At 40.9% G+C, this 17833-nt stretch overlaps 1 protein-coding gene across 1 annotated transcript in view; it reads right to left on the bottom strand.

Annotated features, from left to right (window-relative positions):
* Positions 1–7623: 7623 nt before the first annotated feature.
* PSMG2 (proteasome assembly chaperone 2) overlaps positions 7624–17833 on the bottom strand; it is a gene marked incomplete at its 5' end in the record, with an annotated part of 15930 nt that continues 5720 nt past the window's right edge. Inside the window, 4 exon segments of the mRNA XM_014582389.2 lie at positions 7624–7920; positions 10033–10153; positions 15083–15256; positions 16179–16297. Of these exon segments, the coding sequence (XP_014437875.1) occupies positions 7828–7920; positions 10033–10153; positions 15083–15256; positions 16179–16297 (507 nt within the window).

Raw genomic sequence — 17833 nt, 5'->3', positions numbered from 1 at the left:
CATGGATGTAGAGGTTGAGGAAGATCCTGAGGTTAATTTACCATGGCATCAATGTTTATTTGGTACAGATGCATCCTAGTCACTGGTAAAGAGATTCCTGAGAAGTGAAACAAAGTGACAAAAGCCTTACTACAGGCTACAAGATGTCGTTTGTGTCAATGATAAAGAATAATTTTGCCATCTGAAAGAAAGAAAGAAAAAAAAAGTACATATGGGTGGTTGGTCTCATAGCCCACAGGTTAAGTCCTATACTTTGGGAACCAGATCCCACATGGCCAAACATGGTTCAAGTCCCAGTCATGGAGGTTTGAAAAGCATGCTGGATGCATGTTTGCGTGTGCTCAAAACCTGAAGGAAGGCGAGATGGAGGAAAGAGGACTGTGACATAACCATGCCCCGTTGCGGGACATTTTCCCTCTCACTTTTTTCTCTTTCTCCTTTTTCTCTGGTGAGCTCACATGCCCTATAGCAAAAATATAAATAATAATAATAATAAAAAGGAAAATGTGTATATATGGCCCAGCCTGGTTATGTAGTTGGTAGCAAACTGAACTGCCGTGCTGGAAGCCACATGGCCAGTCATGGGTTTGGATCACAGAGTCAGCCTGAAAAAATGCTGGGTGTGTGTGTGTGTGTGTGTGTGTGTGTGTGTGTGTCCAGGAGCTGGAGGGCTGGAGAAGTGGGATCATGGTGTGACAAGTCCGTCAGGATGCTTCTTCTCAATATGCCCAGTATATGCAGCTCGTTGTTACTCTTTCCTGGGCTTTCCCAGGTGAAAATGCCTGCAAATATAATTGTTTATGCACTCGAAAAACAGAAGCCGAGCATATGCTGTGTGTTAGGCACTGGCATTCAGTGGAGAGTACGTGGGGAGACACCCCATTAACGCCAACTGCACTGCTTCGATGCCTGTTCAAGTTGTCTCTCTGCCTGCTGTGGGCTTACCCATCCCCTGCTAGCTTCATTAACTTCCACTGGCCTCAGACAGGCTGCTTTAGGTCAACTCCTCCCTGTCTCCACGTATTTTTATCTTCGCACATGCCACAGGAACTCAAAATAGCTGCTATATAAAAATTCAGAGTAGACTACATTACTTTTGGTGTAGCTTTTAGGTTCAAAGGTTTGATTTCTCCCAAATATTTATTCCAGAGAAAGTTTGAAGATTTGATTTCTCCCACCAAATTCATTAAGTTTGGGGTTTTAACATCTTTTTAAAGATATTTTTCTTTTTAATTGTGAGGGGGTACATGTGCTTGGCAGAGAAAGAAAGCACCCTTCCAGTGGGGGTGTGGTCATGCCCAATCCCCCTTCTCCTATTCCTGCATACCTTCATCCAGGATTTGGGGCACACGCACACATCCATGTATGGTATGCTTTTTAGACCACTGGGGTCCGGTTTCAAATCATGTTTGACCATGGGGGGAATCCAGGTCACAACACACAGAACTTAACTTCTTTGATGTGGGCTGGTCCCCAAACTCATATGTTGAAATCCTAACTCTTCAAGGTGATGGTATTAGGAGGTGGAGCCTTTGGCAGGTGATTAGGTTATGGGAGTGGAATCTTTGTGACTGAGATTATGTGTGTGTGTGTGTGTGTGTGTGTATTTTACATTTAAAAGAATTTCCAGGGACCAGCAGATGGTATAATGGTTACGTTATTGGACTCCCACATAGCTGACCATGGTTTAAGTCCTGGACCTGGTGGCTGAAACCTCATGTCAGGCACATATGTGTGTGTGACCAAAATCCCAGCAGGAAAATGGAGGAGAAGGGATTGAGCACGGCCATCCCCCTGGAGGGTGGGTGATTTCTCTCTGTCTCTATCTCTCTGGCAAGCACATGTGCCCCATAACAAAAATCCCTCAAAAAAATTTTCCCCCCGAGGGAACATGCACTTGTCAGAGATAGAGAGAATGCATGCACACATGCACGCACACACACACACACACACGAGGCATGACCAACATACATGTTATCATCAACAAATACTTTTCCATTTCTTGTTTCCTGTATATTTTGCCTTTTTTCCCATCTTTGATTCACTCTCACCCTCTGCCATCTCCCACCGTCTTCCCACAGTGTGTCTGGTATCTACTGTTGCTTTCTATACCTTCCCCCCCACACATTTTATTGTTTCACTAAATATCTTAATTGATCTAAATATTTTCGCTAGCAAGCACAGCTGATATATACATATCCATGAACACAAGTCTGAGTTTAGGTATAAACCTCAGTGAATAGAATGAACATACTATAAAGTAGCACCTAGCTGGGGCTATATAGCTTACTGCAGTCATCAAATAGGTATTTTTAATGCTTTTTTTCTATTTGAGAGGTTTTCGCTACAGGACGTGTGCGCTCGCCAGCCAGACAGAGAGAGACATAGAGACAGAAAGCGAGAAATCACCCCCCAGGGGGATGGTCACGCCGCAATGCCTTCTCCTCCATTCTCCTCTCGGGATCTCGGGCACGCACACACACGCGCCCCACGTGAGTTTTAAGCCACCGGGTCCGGGACGTGAACCGTGGTCCACTACGTGGGAGTCCAGCGACATAGCCATTACGCTAACTGCTGGTTCCCAACGCTTTTTTAAAAAAAATTAAAAGAAAAAGTTTTAGTTTTTTTTTTTCTGAAACTTTTTTTTAACTTAATTTACATTAATTCCCTAAGCATCGTCACAGCATACAAAATGTGATTTCCCATCCAGAATATACTGCATGGTGGCTTAATCATGCATGTTAGCATCGATAATTTTCCATTTCTATATCTATATCTATATATATATATATATGTAAAACTCCTATTTCTGACCCTCTGTCCTTTCCTACCCTCTTCTCACACTACCTCTGGTGCCTACAGTAGTCTTCCAATCTTTTTCCCCCCCACACTGTATTGATCACACAATTTCTTAAATAATCTACTTTCAATAGCAAGTTCAACTGATAATTTCAAGAAACCAGTTTTAACTTAAATAAAAAAAATTCTAAGAAATGTTGCTTAAAACTTAAAGCTAGGAAACAGGTTAGGATTCTGTTTAAATGGTAGGTACATGAACTTATCGACATCTCAAGACAGGACACAAATCCTTAAAACTGGACCACAAAGCCTACAAGAAAATCAGCACTGTTTTAGTGAAAAGCCATAAAATTCGATTTCACCAATTCAGTCTCATGTACTTTATCTTCTGTTGTGGTTCAATATTCCTGACTAAATTCTGGGATATAATATTCAACTCCAGTCTTGTCCCTATGATTAAGTTGTCCATTTTCTTAGCTTTTAAACTCTTTATTTCTGTGTGTCTGTATTTAATTTTCCTGATATAGCACTCCCTTGAGAACTTCTTGGAGATCTGGTCTGGTGTTGGTAAATTCTTTCAGGGTTTCTTTTCTTTCTTTCTTTTCTTTTTTTGGAGAGGTTTTTGCTATAGGGCAAGTGTGCTCGCCAGAGAGACAGCGAGATATCGCCCCCCCTCAAGGAGGATGGCCACGCCATAATCCCGTCTCCTCCAATCTCCTCTCGGGATCTTGGGCACACATGCACACGCACCCAGCGTGAGTTTAAGCCACCAGGTCCAGGAACCATTGTTGACTACATGGGACTTCAGTGACATAGCCATTACGCTAACTGCTGGTTCTTTAGGTTTTCTTTATCTGAGAATATTCTTTTCTTCCCATACGAAGGATAATCTTGTTAGATACAGTAGTCTTGGTTGAAACTGCTTTTCCCTTAACACTTTGAATATATTTTCTCATTCTTTCCTCGCTCACATTGTTTCTGATGAGAGGTCTGCTCTTATCCTGATGGGATACCCTTTGTAGGTAACTTGATGTTTTTCTCTTGCCAATTATTAGTATCTTGTCTTTGTCTGTGGTTTTGGTCAATCTGGCTATAATGTGTCTTCGAGGTCTTTTGGGGTTGATTCTATTTGGGGTCCTTTGTATTTCTTGGGACTGGATCTTTGCGTGTCTCTCTAGGTTTGGAAAGTTTTCTTGCAGGATTTCATGGAATAGATTATCAATGCCCTTATGAGTCTCTTCACCTTCTGGGATACCAATTATATGGCTGTTTGGACGTGTGATGGTATCTAGTATTTCTCGTATATTATTCTCATTTTTTAAAATTCATTTTCTTAGTCTTTGTGGTTGATTTTTCTAGGTCAGCCATTTTCTCTTCTACATCTGAGATTCTATTTTCTGTATGATCTAATCTGCTTTTAATACTTTCAAGGGAGATTTTAACTTCCTGTATTACAGCCTTCAAATCTAACAGATTCCTTTGATTCTTTTTTAAAGTGCATAATTAATTCCTCTTTTAGATCTTGCAAGAATTTCCTCACCTCCTGGAACACATCATCTCTTTTCTCCTTTCTCTTCTGCAGTTCATTGTCTCTCTTCTCTTCCATCTCTGTTAGCTTCACTATTATGAATTCTTTATCAGACATTTCCATGATTTCCATTGAACTGTCTGTGGATGAAGAGGAGTTATTCTTTTCTCTTGGAGGAGAGGTATTTTCCTGCTTTCCCATATTTTTTGTGGTCCTGCAGTGATTTCTAGTAATCTGATGGATGGAGTGTTTCTTCCTAATTCTTAAAGTTCAATCTGAGCATTCAGGAGCGTGCAGAAAGAGGTGATCTGGAATCTCTTTGCCGTTCTCTTTGTGCAGCAGATTCAGTAGATATTGAGGAATATATTAACCCTAATAGTATTTGGATGTTTGGCTAAAGTTCCATTAGATCTGTCTAGAAGCACAGGAAATGGAGATGACGCGCAGAGAGATGAGGTAAAAAGAAAAGGAAACAGACAGAGAGAAACAACAATGACAACAACAAAGAAATAGAGAAAAAGAAGGAAAAAAAACTTTAAAAATAAAAATAAAAAAAAAGCACAAAATAGAAAACCACGCAGCACGCTAGTTCTCAGGAGCCATGAGGAATCTTCGTCTGAAGACCTGCCTCCAGTCTCTCCTGCCTGGGTGGGAGGAGGAGAGGGGATTATTAACAAGACAAAGGTGGAGCTGAGAGCAAGAGAATACTTTACCTTTAACAAATTTTAAGAAGGAAAAATTGCAAAGAAAATGAGCAGACAGAAGCAGAGAGAGACAGAGACAGAGACACAGAGTCAGAGATAGAGAGAAGGCTAGAGGAGCTCCCTACCACTCAGGTTTGTGGGCTGGAGGCTGAATTATCAATAGGAAATCTTCATTTCACTTTTACCCTGAAATCACTAGTTCTCAGGAGCCATGAGGAATCTTCATCTCAATAAGAACGCTTTCTGGGGCCAGCAAGTGCTGTGGTGTTTAACGGTGCTGGACTCAGACTGGGTGGCCCGCTTTCTCACTTCCCCGCTCTCCCTCTCCACGCCACCATGGCACACAGGCAGCGAGACAGCTTCCTCCCTGCTGGTCTCTTCTAATTGCACCAGAAGTAAAAGTGCTTTTACATCACCATTATATACTAAAGGATTATCCATTTGTCTATTTTTACCAGAGAACTTTATTTTCATATACTTTCTTTTTCTTTTCTTTTGTAATTTAGATTTACTGGTTGTGTCGAGGATCAGTACAGACATTTCAATTTGTACCCAATTCTTAACATGCCTGCCAAAAATTGTAAAAAGCCAAGTATAGTGATTCTTTTTAAGTTATTCCAGTAACATTCAGCTTCAAATCTGTAGGCAAATTTTCCTTAAGAGGATATCAGGAACCACTGTCTTCAGATGTTGAAAGCTGTTATGAGTCCCATCAAATCACAATTTAGTATCATACACACTAAATACTCAGATTTCTAATCTTTAATCACAATTTAGTACCATACACACTACATACTCAAATTTCCAATCTTTAATCACAATTTAGTACCATACACACTACATACTCAAATTTCCAATCTTTCACAGCACATTAACGAAATTACTAGGAAAACTAGACTACCACAACCAAAGATGTTAGAGTGCACACAATTCTGACAGGGAGAGCAACAATCAAAGAGTGATTTTCTTTAGGAAACAATACTACTAAAAAACATAATTGAAGTAATTTATTTTTCCTTACAGCTCTGTAAGTTAGAAGTCTAAAATGGGGCTTATTGGGGATCAGCAGTTGGTTGTAATGGCTATGTCGCTGGACTCCCACGTAGTCGACCGCGGTTTGCGTCCCGTACCCGGTGGCTTAAAATTCATGCCAGGTGCGTGTGCATGCGTGCCCAAGATCCCGAGAGGAGAATGCAGAAGGGATTGCGGTGTGGCCATCCCCCTGGGGGTGATTTCTCGCTTTCTGTCTCTCTGTCTCTGTCTTTCTGGTGAACACACATGCCCTATAGCAAAAACCTCTTAAAAAAATAAACTCATTTTGTCATTAGCTTCCTATTTCTGTTGTAATAAATTATGAAAACTTAATGATTTAAAACCACACACAGTTTTCCTAAGTCTAAAATGGGGTGTACTGGGGACCAGCAGTTGGTGTTATGGCTATGTCGCTGGACTCCCCATGTAGTCGACTGGTTTGAGTCCTGGACCCGGTGGCTTAAACTCATGCCACCCACGTGCGTACATGCCTGAGATCCCAAGGGGAGACTGGAGGAGAAGGGATTTCAGTGTGGCCATCCCCCCCGGGGGGTGATTTCTTGCTTTCTGTCTCACCGTCCTGTCTCTTTCTGATGAGCACATGTACCCTATAGCAAAAACCTCACAAAAAAATAAAATGGGGCTTATTGGACTAAAATCAAGGTGATGGCAGGGCTGTGCTCCTCCTGCTCTGGGAAGAATCCTTCTGCCTTGGGGCTAGCAGGTGGGTGGTGGTTAAGGGCGCAGGACTCCCACATGGTCGACTGTGGTTTAAGTCCCAGACCTGCTGGCTTGCTTTCTTACTTTCCTCTCCGGTCAAATTAAAATAAGCAAGTAAATAAGTAAAGTTAAATAAAATAATTATTTAAAAAAACAATCCTCTTGCCTGTTAATAGCTTCTGTAGGCTGCTGCCCACTTCGGCTCATGGCCCCTTCCTCCATTTTCAAAACCAATAGCTTACCATCTTTGTATCTCTCTCCCTCTTTCACTTATAAGAACCCTTGTCATTACATTGGGCCCACCTTAATAATTCAGGATACTTAAAAGAAAAAATAAAGATTTTTATTTTTTAATGCCTACTACATGCTAGTCACTGCTTACACATGATTCACGTGTCTGCAACCACAGCTAATTACCTGTGCACCTGGCTCTGTCATCTATAAAACGAGAGCCTGTGATATTCCACAGTACTCAGTGCATGTCTCGTTTTGCTATGTAAATAATACTGGATTTTGTAGCCTGTTTCTATTTCCCTTTTGATTAAAATACTAGATACCAGCAGTTATGCTAACTGCTGGGCTCACAAAATGAGTGTTTAAAAATAGATATATAGGGGACCTGCAGGAGGTGTGGTGGTTAAGGTGCTGTACACTCCCACATGGCCGACCAGGGTTCAAGTCCTGAATCCGGTGGCTTACTTTCTCACTTCCTCTCTTTCTCACTGTCACCCTCGGTCTCTCTCTGATCAAACTAAAAAATAAGTGAATGAATAAATAAAATAAAATAAATAATTATTTTTTAAAAAAATAGATATATATTTCAGACAAATTACCTGGGCAACAAAGTTCTGCTGTACAAATTTACATTTATTGTATATCATAAAAAGCATGGCAAAATGACCTTTGGTTAATCCTTTTTCTTTAAGACTGTGAAAAGTAAATATTTATTTCCTAATACATTCTCGAATAATATAGACTTTCACATAGAATGTCGGTAATATTGTGTACAGAATGTTGGGATGTAAGTCTAAAACGGAAAACTGATCAGAAAAGTGCAGGGGGCAGACCACTGCCAAAGAGTAACCTCCAAGAGCTTGGTATTTTCCATGGCAAGGCAGATGCTGTAGGGTCATCACTCTGTAATTGAAGAACAAAACATTTTAATCTTCAACTTTACCATCAAATCTCCTTTTAACTCCTAAGTATTAAAAATCTCTGCCTTTGGGACCAGAAGATGGAGTAATGGTCGGGTTGCTGGACTCCTGTGAAGTTGTCCATGCCTTTTTTTTTTTTTGGAGAGGTTTTTGCTATAGGGCGCGTGCTCTCGCCAGACAGACAGACAGACAGAAAGTGAGAAATCACCCCCCAGGGGGATGGCCACGCGGCAATCTCTTCTTCTCCATTCTCCTCTCGGGATCTTGGGCACACACACCCAGCGTGAGTTTTAAGCCACCGGGTCCGGGACGCGAACCGCAGTCGACTACGTGGGAGTCCAGCAACATAGCCATTACGCTAACTGCTGGTCCCAAGTCGTCCATACTTTGAGTCCTGGACCTAGCAGCTTAAAACTCATGTTGGGCATGTGACTCCCATGAAGCCATCCATGGTTTGAGTCCCGGACTTATCTATCAGCTTAAAACTCATGCCAGGCACAGATGCGTGCAGGTGTGGCCAAAATCCCAAGAAAAATGTAGAAGGTATTGCAGTGTGGCCATCCCCTCTGGGAGGTAATTTCTTGCTTTCTCTCTGTCTTTCCAGCTAGCACACACGCCCTATAGCAAATCTCTTTCTCTGAGTTAAAAACAAAACAAAACAAAACTCTCCCTTTGGGGACCAGCAGATGGCATAATGGCTACATCGCGGGACTCCCACATAGTTGACTACGGTTTGAGTCCTGAACCCAGTGGCTTAAACTCACACTGGGTTCATGTGCGTGTGTACCCAAGATCTTAAGAGGAGAATGGAGGAGAAGGGATTGTGGTGTGCCATCTCCCCTGGGGGGTGACTTCTTGCTTCCTGTCTCTCTGGTGAACACATGCACCCTATAGCAAATATCTCTCTTAAAAAACAAAAACAAAAACAATAAACAACAAAACTGTCCCTTTAAGTCTTTGGGTTCTGACACTTAGCCAGATTTTATTCTAAAGAAAAATACAGTAAGAAATTTCTGTATCTTCACATGAGCTGGACATAAATCTCTTTAAGTTCCATATCATAAAGATATGCCAGAAAGGGTCCAACAGGTGGCATGGAGTTTAAGGCACTGGATCCCACAGGGCCATCTATGTGGTTCGAGTCCCAGACCTGGCAGGACTCACAATCCTTTTTTTTTTTTTCTTTTCTTTTTCCCCACCCTGCCCTCCCAGACCTCTCTTATTTTCAAAAGTACAAATTAAGGCGCTAGCAGGTGGAAGTGGTGAAGGTGCTGGATTCTCAGGTGACTGATCAGTTTGAATCTCTGACCTGGCAGCTTGAACCTCATGCCGGCTGCATGTGTGTGTGTGTGCCCCAAATCCCAAGGACAGACTGGAGGAGAAGTGACTGCAGCATGGCCAACTCCACTGGGGGATGATTTCTCTTTCTGTCTCTGTCTCTTCGGCAAACACACATGCCCCATAGCAAAAAATCTTAAAAAAAAAAAAAAATAGGGCTAGGAGATGGCATAGTGGTTATGTCACTGGACTCTCACATGGCCGACCACAGTTCGAGTCCTGAACTCAGTGGCTTGAAAATCATCCCAGGGGCCGGCAGGTGGCATGGTGATTAAGGGCACTGAACTCCCACAAGATCGATCATGGATTGAGTCTCAGACCTGGAAGTTTGCCTTCTCACTGTCTCTCGCTCTGTCCCTCTCTGGTCAAACTTTAAAATAAATAAATACACATATAAAGCTAAATACAGTAATTCTTTGAAAAAAATGAAAAGAAAGAAAATCATGCTGGGCGTATGTATGTACATGCCCAAGATCCCAGGAGGAGAATGGTGGAAAAGAGGTTTTGGCATAGGCATCCCCCTGAGAGGTGATTTCTCACTTTCCCTCTCACTGTCTGTTTCTCTCTGACAAGTGCACGCACCCTATAGCAAAAACCTCTAAAAAAAAAAAAAGTTCAAATTAAACTAAAATTTTATGTAGACATATCTATATTTAACATAAACTTTCACTTAATTTGTCTACTTTATGGTACTTAAATGCAAGTTAATGAATACAGAACCAGACAAATCAGAAGTTTATGCTACAGTAAAACTTACACATGGTTTGATTATCTGAAGCCATTCATTAAGATATTCAACAAGACCTAATGCATCTGGGATATTGTCCCCTTCTGACACAAATTTCAGCAGAACCGCCATTTGGATTTCTTTTGAACAGCTACAAGAAATAAAAAGAGTAATTCAGTATTCTTCCATTGACAAAACAAACAAAAAACACCCCAAAACACCACTTTTAGTGTGTCTGTTTTCACAGCTAAGATAATCTGGCAGGTTTTAGGTAAAAAGAAGGTGCCACGCCATAAGATCCCTTATGTATTTGTCTTTGTCTCATATATACTGTTCTATTTGTGGGAACAGAACTAGGACAGAACTAGGAACCATGCTTCACCCACTCATGGAATACACAAGCTTATGCCCTACCCCAAAGCTGCACGAAAAACCATCCTTCCTATTGGCTATACAGCACATGAGGTATGTTTATATCTGAGTGTTTGTGACTCCTAAAAACTAATATCACAATGGGTCAGAGGACAGGGTTATATAAGAGTAGAGTTTTATATGTAATTGAAATTAAATTATTAATTCAAATTAGATCATTATAACTTTGAGATGCTATATGCATTCACCATGGTAACCAAAGAAAATATCTACAGAATATGCATCAAAAGAAATGAGAAGAGAACCAGACCACGTCATTACAAAATATCAACTAAACACAAAAGACAGTAATAAAAGAACAAAACAGCTTTAAAAGAAAAGCTATATAGAAAACAAATAGCAAAATGGTAGAAGTACCACCTTATGATAATTGAACTCTAACCAAAAGGCAGAGATTAGCAGAAGGTATATATTTTTTTTTTGGAGAGGTTTTTGCTATAGGGCACGTGCGCTCACCAGAAAGACAGAGAGAGACAGAGAGACAGAAAGTGAGACATCACCCCCCAGGGGAGATGGCCACCCTGCAATCCCTTCTCTTCCATTTCCCTCTTGGGATCCTGGGCACGCATGCACACATGCTTGGTATGAGTTTAAGCCACCGGATCCAGGACTTGAATTGCACTCGACTACTTGTGAGTCCAGTGATATAACCATTTGGCCAACTGCTAGTCTCAGAATTTATTTTTTTGAAGAGAGATTTTTGCTGTAGGACACGTGCGCTCGCTAGAAAGACTGAAAGTGAGAAACCACCCCCAAGAGGGGATGGCCACACTGCAATCCCGTCTTCTCCATTCTCCTCTCACTATTTTGGGCATGCATGCACATATGCTCAGTGTGAGTTTCAAGCTGCTGGGTCCGGGACTCAACCAAGGTCGGCCATGTGGCAGTCCAGTGACATAACCATTATGCCATCAGTGTGATTTTTAAAAGATGATTGGGCCAGTAGGTGGTGCAGTGGTTAAGACACTGAATCCGTCATGGCAACTCTGAAGTGCATGTACCAGACCCTGCAACTTGAAAACCACATCAGAGGGGCCAGCAGGTGGCATGATGGTTAAGGGTGCTGGATTTCCGCATGGCTGACTACAGTTTGAGTACCTGGCGGCTTGCTTTTTCACGTTCTCTCTCTCTCTCTCTGGTCAAATTTAAATAAATCAAATTAAATCAAGTAATTAAAAAAAAAAAAAAGAAAAGAAAACCACACCAGGAGCTTGTGTGTGCATTCCTGAAATGCCGAGAAGAGAGTGGAGAAGAGACTCCTCCCTGGGGGGCAATTTTCACTTTCCTTCTTTCTCTGTGCCTTTGGTGAGCACATGCACCCTTAAGTAAAAAGAAAAAAAAAAGAAATCCAACCACACGCTGCTTAGAAGACTAGCTTTAGTTCTAAGGACACATGCTTTATTTGAAAGTAAAAAGATAAAAAAAGATATTCCATGCACATTGAAACCAAGAGAGAGCCAGGTGGCTATGTGGATATTGGACAAGATAGACTGGAAGTAAAAAATGTTAGAATAGACAAAGACGAATATATGATGAAGTATATAAGTATAAAATGAAGAATAATCAATTCATTAAGATATAACAAATATAGTAATTTACATGCAAAGTAACAGAGCTCTGAAATATTGGGTCATCAGGAAAGTTGTACCATATTTTTCTAGGTTTTTCTATGCAAAAATGTGTTATGATTTTCCTGATGACCCAATATATGAAGCAAACAATCATAAAATTTGAAGAGAGAAATACAACAAAATACAACAGTATTGCTACAATAGCAGTAGGAAACACTGATATTCGACATTTTAATTTTTTCTTTTTCTTTTAGAATTATTTTTCTTTATCCATTCACTTATTTTAATTTGACCCTAGAGAGACACACAGAGAGGGAAATTGAGAAAGCAAGCCACTAGGTATGGAACTTGAACCATGGTAGGCCATGTGGGATGTCCAGTGCCTTAACTACCATGCCACCTGCTGGTCCCCACATTTTAAAGTTTGTTTATTTAATGAATGAGAGAGGCATAGAGAGAGCATTCCCAAAAGGTCCTGATGCTGTGATCCACACGCCCCTCCCCTTCCAGCCTTGGCCGTCTCGGATCATGGGCATACATGATATGCTTGGCTTCCTCAGGGCGATCTCCAGCCTTGAACTGATAAGCTTCCCATACGGGATTGCTTTTTAGAGCACTGCACATAACAACCAGATAGAAGACTAGGAAGGAAAGAGAAAGTTTAAATAATATTGGGTCATTGGAAAAGTCATGATGCATTTTTGCAAAGGAAAAAAGATATATATGTTATGACTTTTCCAACAACCCAATATTATAAGCCAATTAGACCTAACAGACATATGTAACACCCCACCCAACTACAGAATATATATTCTTCTCAAATGTACACAGAATGGGGACCAGCAGATGGCATAATGGCTACGTTGCTAGACTCCTATATAGTCAACTGTGGTTCGAGTTCTGGGCATGGTGGTTTAAACTTATGCTGGGTGAGTGTGCATGCGTGACCAAGATCCCGAGAGGAGAATGGAGGAGAAAGGATTACAGCATGGCTATCCCCTCTTGGGTGGGTTGATTTCTTGCTTTCTGTCTCTCTGTCTTTCTGGGGAGCACACATACCCTATAGCAAAAACCTCTCCAAAAACAAAACAAAAACAAAAGCAAAAAAAAAAAAAAAACACAGAATATTCTCTGGGACAGACTATATGTTAAACCACAAAAGTATTGATAAATTAAAAATACTGAAATAATACAAAGTATTTTTTTTATCACAATGGAATGAAGCTAGATATCAATAATAAAAAGAAAACTGGGGAACCAGCAGTTAGCATAATGGCTATGTCACTGGACTCCCACATAGTCAACCGCGGTTCGTGTCCCAGATCCGGTGGCTTAAAACTCACGCCGGGTGCGTGTGCGTGCGTGCCCAGGATCCCGAGAGGAGAATGGAGGAGAGGGGATTGTGGTGTGACCATCCCCCCTGGGGGGTGATTTCTCGCTTTCTCTCTCTCTGTCTCTCTCTGTCTGTCTGTCTGTCTGGTAAGCACACGCGCCCTATAGCGAAAACCTCTCAAAAAAAAAAAAAAACCTGAAAAATTCACAAATACATGGAAACTAAATACTTTTTCAAACAATGAATGAGTCAAAAAATCATGAAGAAAAATAAAAATACCTAAGAGATGAATGAAAATTAAAATACAACATATTAAAACTTACGTATGCTGGGGCCGGCAGGTGGCATGGTACTTAAGGTGTTGGGACTCCCATATAGCCAACTGTGGTTTGAGTACCAGACCTGGTGGCTTGCTTTCTCACTTTCCCCTTTTCTCATTCTCTCTCTCTGTCTCTTTGGTCAAATTAAAAAATAATAATAAGTAATAACAAAATTAAATAATTAATAAAAACACCTTATGGTGTGCAATGAAAATAATGCTAAAAGGAAAACATACAGGTGTAAATAAATAATTAAAAAAATAATAAACGACTTCAATAACCTAAGTTTGCACCCTGGGAAAAATAAAAATAAAAATGAGAGCAAGCTAACAGAAGGAAGGAAATAGTAAAGACTAGAGTAGAGGTAAATAAAATAGAGAATAGAAAAACAACACAGAAAACCAGCAAAATCAAAAGTTGGCTCTTGGGAACCAGCAGTTAGCGTAATGGCTATGTCGCTGGACTCCCACGTAGTCGACCGCGGTTCATGTCCCGGACCTGGTGGCTTAAAACTCACGCCGGGCGCGTGTGCGTGCGTGCCCAAGATCCGAGAGGAGAATGGAGGAGAAGGGATTGTGGCGTGACCATCCCCCCTAGGGGGTGATTTCTCGCTTTCTGTCTCTATGTCTCTCTCTGTCTGTCTGGTGAGCGCATGTGCCCTACAGTGAAAATCTCTCAAAAAAAAAAAAAAAAAAGTTGGCTCTTCAGGCTGGCCCTGTAGCCTGGTGGTTAAAGGAGCAGAATTCCCTAATGGCCAACCGTGGTTTGAATTCTGGGCCCAGGGGCTTGAAAAACATGCTGAGTGCTTGTGTGAGTGTGTGTGTCCAAAATCCCAAAAGGATGGAGAAATGGAGAAGGGACTGTGGCATGACTACTCCCCGGAAACCAATTCTATAATGAAATTTAAATCTTTCCAGGCCCAGCCCTGGTGGCACAACAATAGCAGAATGCTGCCAGGCTGGTGGAGCTGTGTGTACTGGGACTATAGGTGCCCATGATCCCTGCTGGACGGGCAAGGCTGAGGGACAGGGACTGTAGTATGAGAGACTGTTGCAGGTATTTGTCTTTCTCTAAGAAGTAAACTTCAAAAAAAATTTAAAAATCATTCCCCAAATACAGTATCTCGAATATTGTACCTGTTTAATAAATCTATCTTCAGAGGCTGCCAGGTGGCATGGTGGTTAGAGGTGCTGGATTCCCACATGGCTGACCACAGTTTGAGTTCTGGACCTGGCGGCTTGCTTTCTCGCCTTCGCTTTCTCTCTCTCTCTCTCTCTCATCAAATTAAAAATAATAAAATAAATGGAATTATATAAATAAATAAATGTATTTTCAAAGTTCCAAGAAATAATCTGATATACTCTTATTATCTTAATTGTTTTTTTAAATAAGGTTGGAAAAAATCAACAAAGAGGCAAACTCACCTTTCATCATAGAGTGCTTTTGTGATTCCTCCTCCAGGAATACGAACACAAAGCTCAGAATCACTTATTTCAGGAATGCATGGGCTTTTTTCCATTTCTTGCCAGTTAAGACTCTTTATTTTATTTTGAACACTTTTTTGCATGGAAGGTGTAAGTAGGTATCGGAAAGGAGTACTAGAAACAATAATCACACAACTGACTTGAATGCTAAGGCAAATATCAGGGTTTTTTTTAGCTAAAATTATCTTGATCTCCATTCTGTTGCACAAGACAAAACACAAGTTCCAGCAGACTATGGTAACTTAGGTAAAAAAAATCTTGCTCTGGTTTGCTATTTACATATTTAGGAGAGAATATAAAGAGAGAGAATAACTTAAAATAAGACAAGGCCACTGTAAAAATAAACCAATTGTCCACAGCTTTGTTCCCTCTGTTTACTGTGAGATTCCCAGAAATTGGCTCCAGTTTTGAAAAGTAACTCTTGGCTTATCAACGTTTTTCATCCCGATTTTACAGGTGCATAAATGATAAGTTACATTTAAATGATCTACAAGTTAGATCTTAGAGTATAAGAGTATTGTATAATTTTAGCAATTTTATGTGGTAATGATAAAATATAAGTTTGTATTTCTATTTCTAGGATCCTCTGTCTTGTATTTAAAGATTCACTCTGACATGCCAGGGAGTGATACTTAAAGGCATTGTAAACACAAATGGCTGTAAATACAGAAATAAGCGAACTGAAATCTTTCAATAGTTGTGTACCAATCAATCTCAGGTTCCCTTTCTCCCTTTCCTCTTAGCCAGCTGAGCACTGTGATGCTGTCACTCACATGACAGCAAACAATAAAAACATGCTTCCAAAATGCCTTCTATTTAAAGGTAAGCCTTCTTGTAGCTCAACTGTACTAACTGCACAGAAACTAAAAGATCTACTTAACTGTAGTTCCTATCTCTTTATTTTACTCTCCTTTTTCTAAATTTCACTGAAGAGAGGTAAGGATATACATGGCTTCTAAAATTTTTCATTTTTAAATAGACAACTATCATAATATAAACCATACAAAAACAATTTTTTTTAAAGGCAAGGACATACCTACGAAGCTGTAGATCATTACGGTGATAGGAATGACTGCTGGAAAGAACAACAACTCTGGCGAAGCTACTACTTTTCACCCAGGAAAGCAGTTTTTCACAGAATGGCTTTGATTTATACTTCATATACAATTGAAAGAATAAAAAGAAAATCTAAAAGTTAGATGTTAGAATAATATTCTATATTTTATCAACTTTATGGGATAATCATATCTAACTTATACACACAGTCACTATTTTCACATTCACTTACTGTCTAAGCTGACAGTGAAAGATGAGCAATGAATTATTCGATGTCTCTTTACAGTGAAGAAATAAATCTAGGGCTGGACAGTGACACAGTGGTAAAATGTGACTCTCTGTGAGGCTGACCTACATGGGATGGTTCCAAGTTCATGTCCAGAGGCCTCCCTGAGTACAGCAGGTACATATGTGACCATGATCCAGTGCTGGCTGAGTGGGTGTGGGTCAGAGTTGGGGGTCCTGTCTCACTGGCCTTTCTCTCTCTGGCTTGTGGAGGAAATAAATAAACTTAATAAATAAATAAAAGCCAGGCTGGCCCCATAGCTATTTGGTGCTGTGCAGAGGCCAGGTTCCACATGTGTCTCTGAAGTTTAAATCCTGGTCCCTGTGTTAACACACTAGGTGTGAGTGCACACCCAGGATCCTGACATGCTGCATGGCCATGTTAGGAGGTGCCTTCTAGCTCTCTCACACATGTGTGTGTGTGAACTCTATCATGAATAAATGAAAACATTTTTTAAACTTAGTTTTATTTATTTATTCACTTATTTTAATTTGACCAGAGAGAGAGAGAGGGAAAGTGAGAAAGCAAGCCACCAGGTCTGGGACTCAAAACTGTGGTTGGCCATGTGGGAATGTCCAGCGCCTCAACCACCACGCCACCTGCTGGTCCCATGAAAACATTTGAAAAATAAAGAAAAAAAATCTGGCTTAGCCACAATGGCATACACTAAGACAACTGTACCATCCACACCAGGAGCACATGGGAGGACTCAGTTCATTTCCCTGTCCAACCTAAAGGCTGGGCCTATAATCTGGGAGGCTAAGGTAGGAGGAATGCAGCAGCAAAACAATGTCAGCCAGTCAATGGCAAGAACCTAGATTTTAAAAAATCCTATTCTGACTTACGAGGAAAACTTCTCAGTTCTCTACTTAAGTAATCTACTGTTAATTAATATTACCAAATGGTCCTTTGAGGTGTTCTTGCCAGAAATTTCTGACTTGAATTTAATCAGGAAGAAATAATGAATGCAGAGTATCATTGTTCTTCAAAGATGTGTGTGAAGGTAGTTAGGGATAAACTGTCATATCACGAGGCCACTTTTGGATTGCTTGGTGGAAGGACACAGCTGTGTGTGCACATGCACCTATGTGCATCAGTTTAGAGAGATCAGACAGGTGTGGCAAGATGATAACAGCTGGTGAATCTGGAATGATGTTGGGACCAGCAGTTGGCACAATGGCTAAGTCACTGGACTCCCATGTAGTTGACTGTGGTTTGAGTCCCAGACCCAGTCACATCGGGCGCATGTGTGTGCGTGCCCAAGATCCTGAGAGGAGAAAAGAAGGAGAAGGAATTGTGGTGTGGCCATGCCCGCTGGGGGGGGGGGGGGGGTTTTTGTTTTCTGTCTC

Source organism: Tupaia chinensis, unplaced genomic scaffold, assembly GCF_000334495.1.
Source record: "Tupaia chinensis unplaced genomic scaffold, TupChi_1.0 Scaffold143584_1, whole genome shotgun sequence".
NCBI classification, from domain to species: Eukaryota; Metazoa; Chordata; class Mammalia; order Scandentia; family Tupaiidae; genus Tupaia; species Tupaia belangeri.
This window is presented reverse-complemented; position numbering and strand designations above follow the sequence as displayed.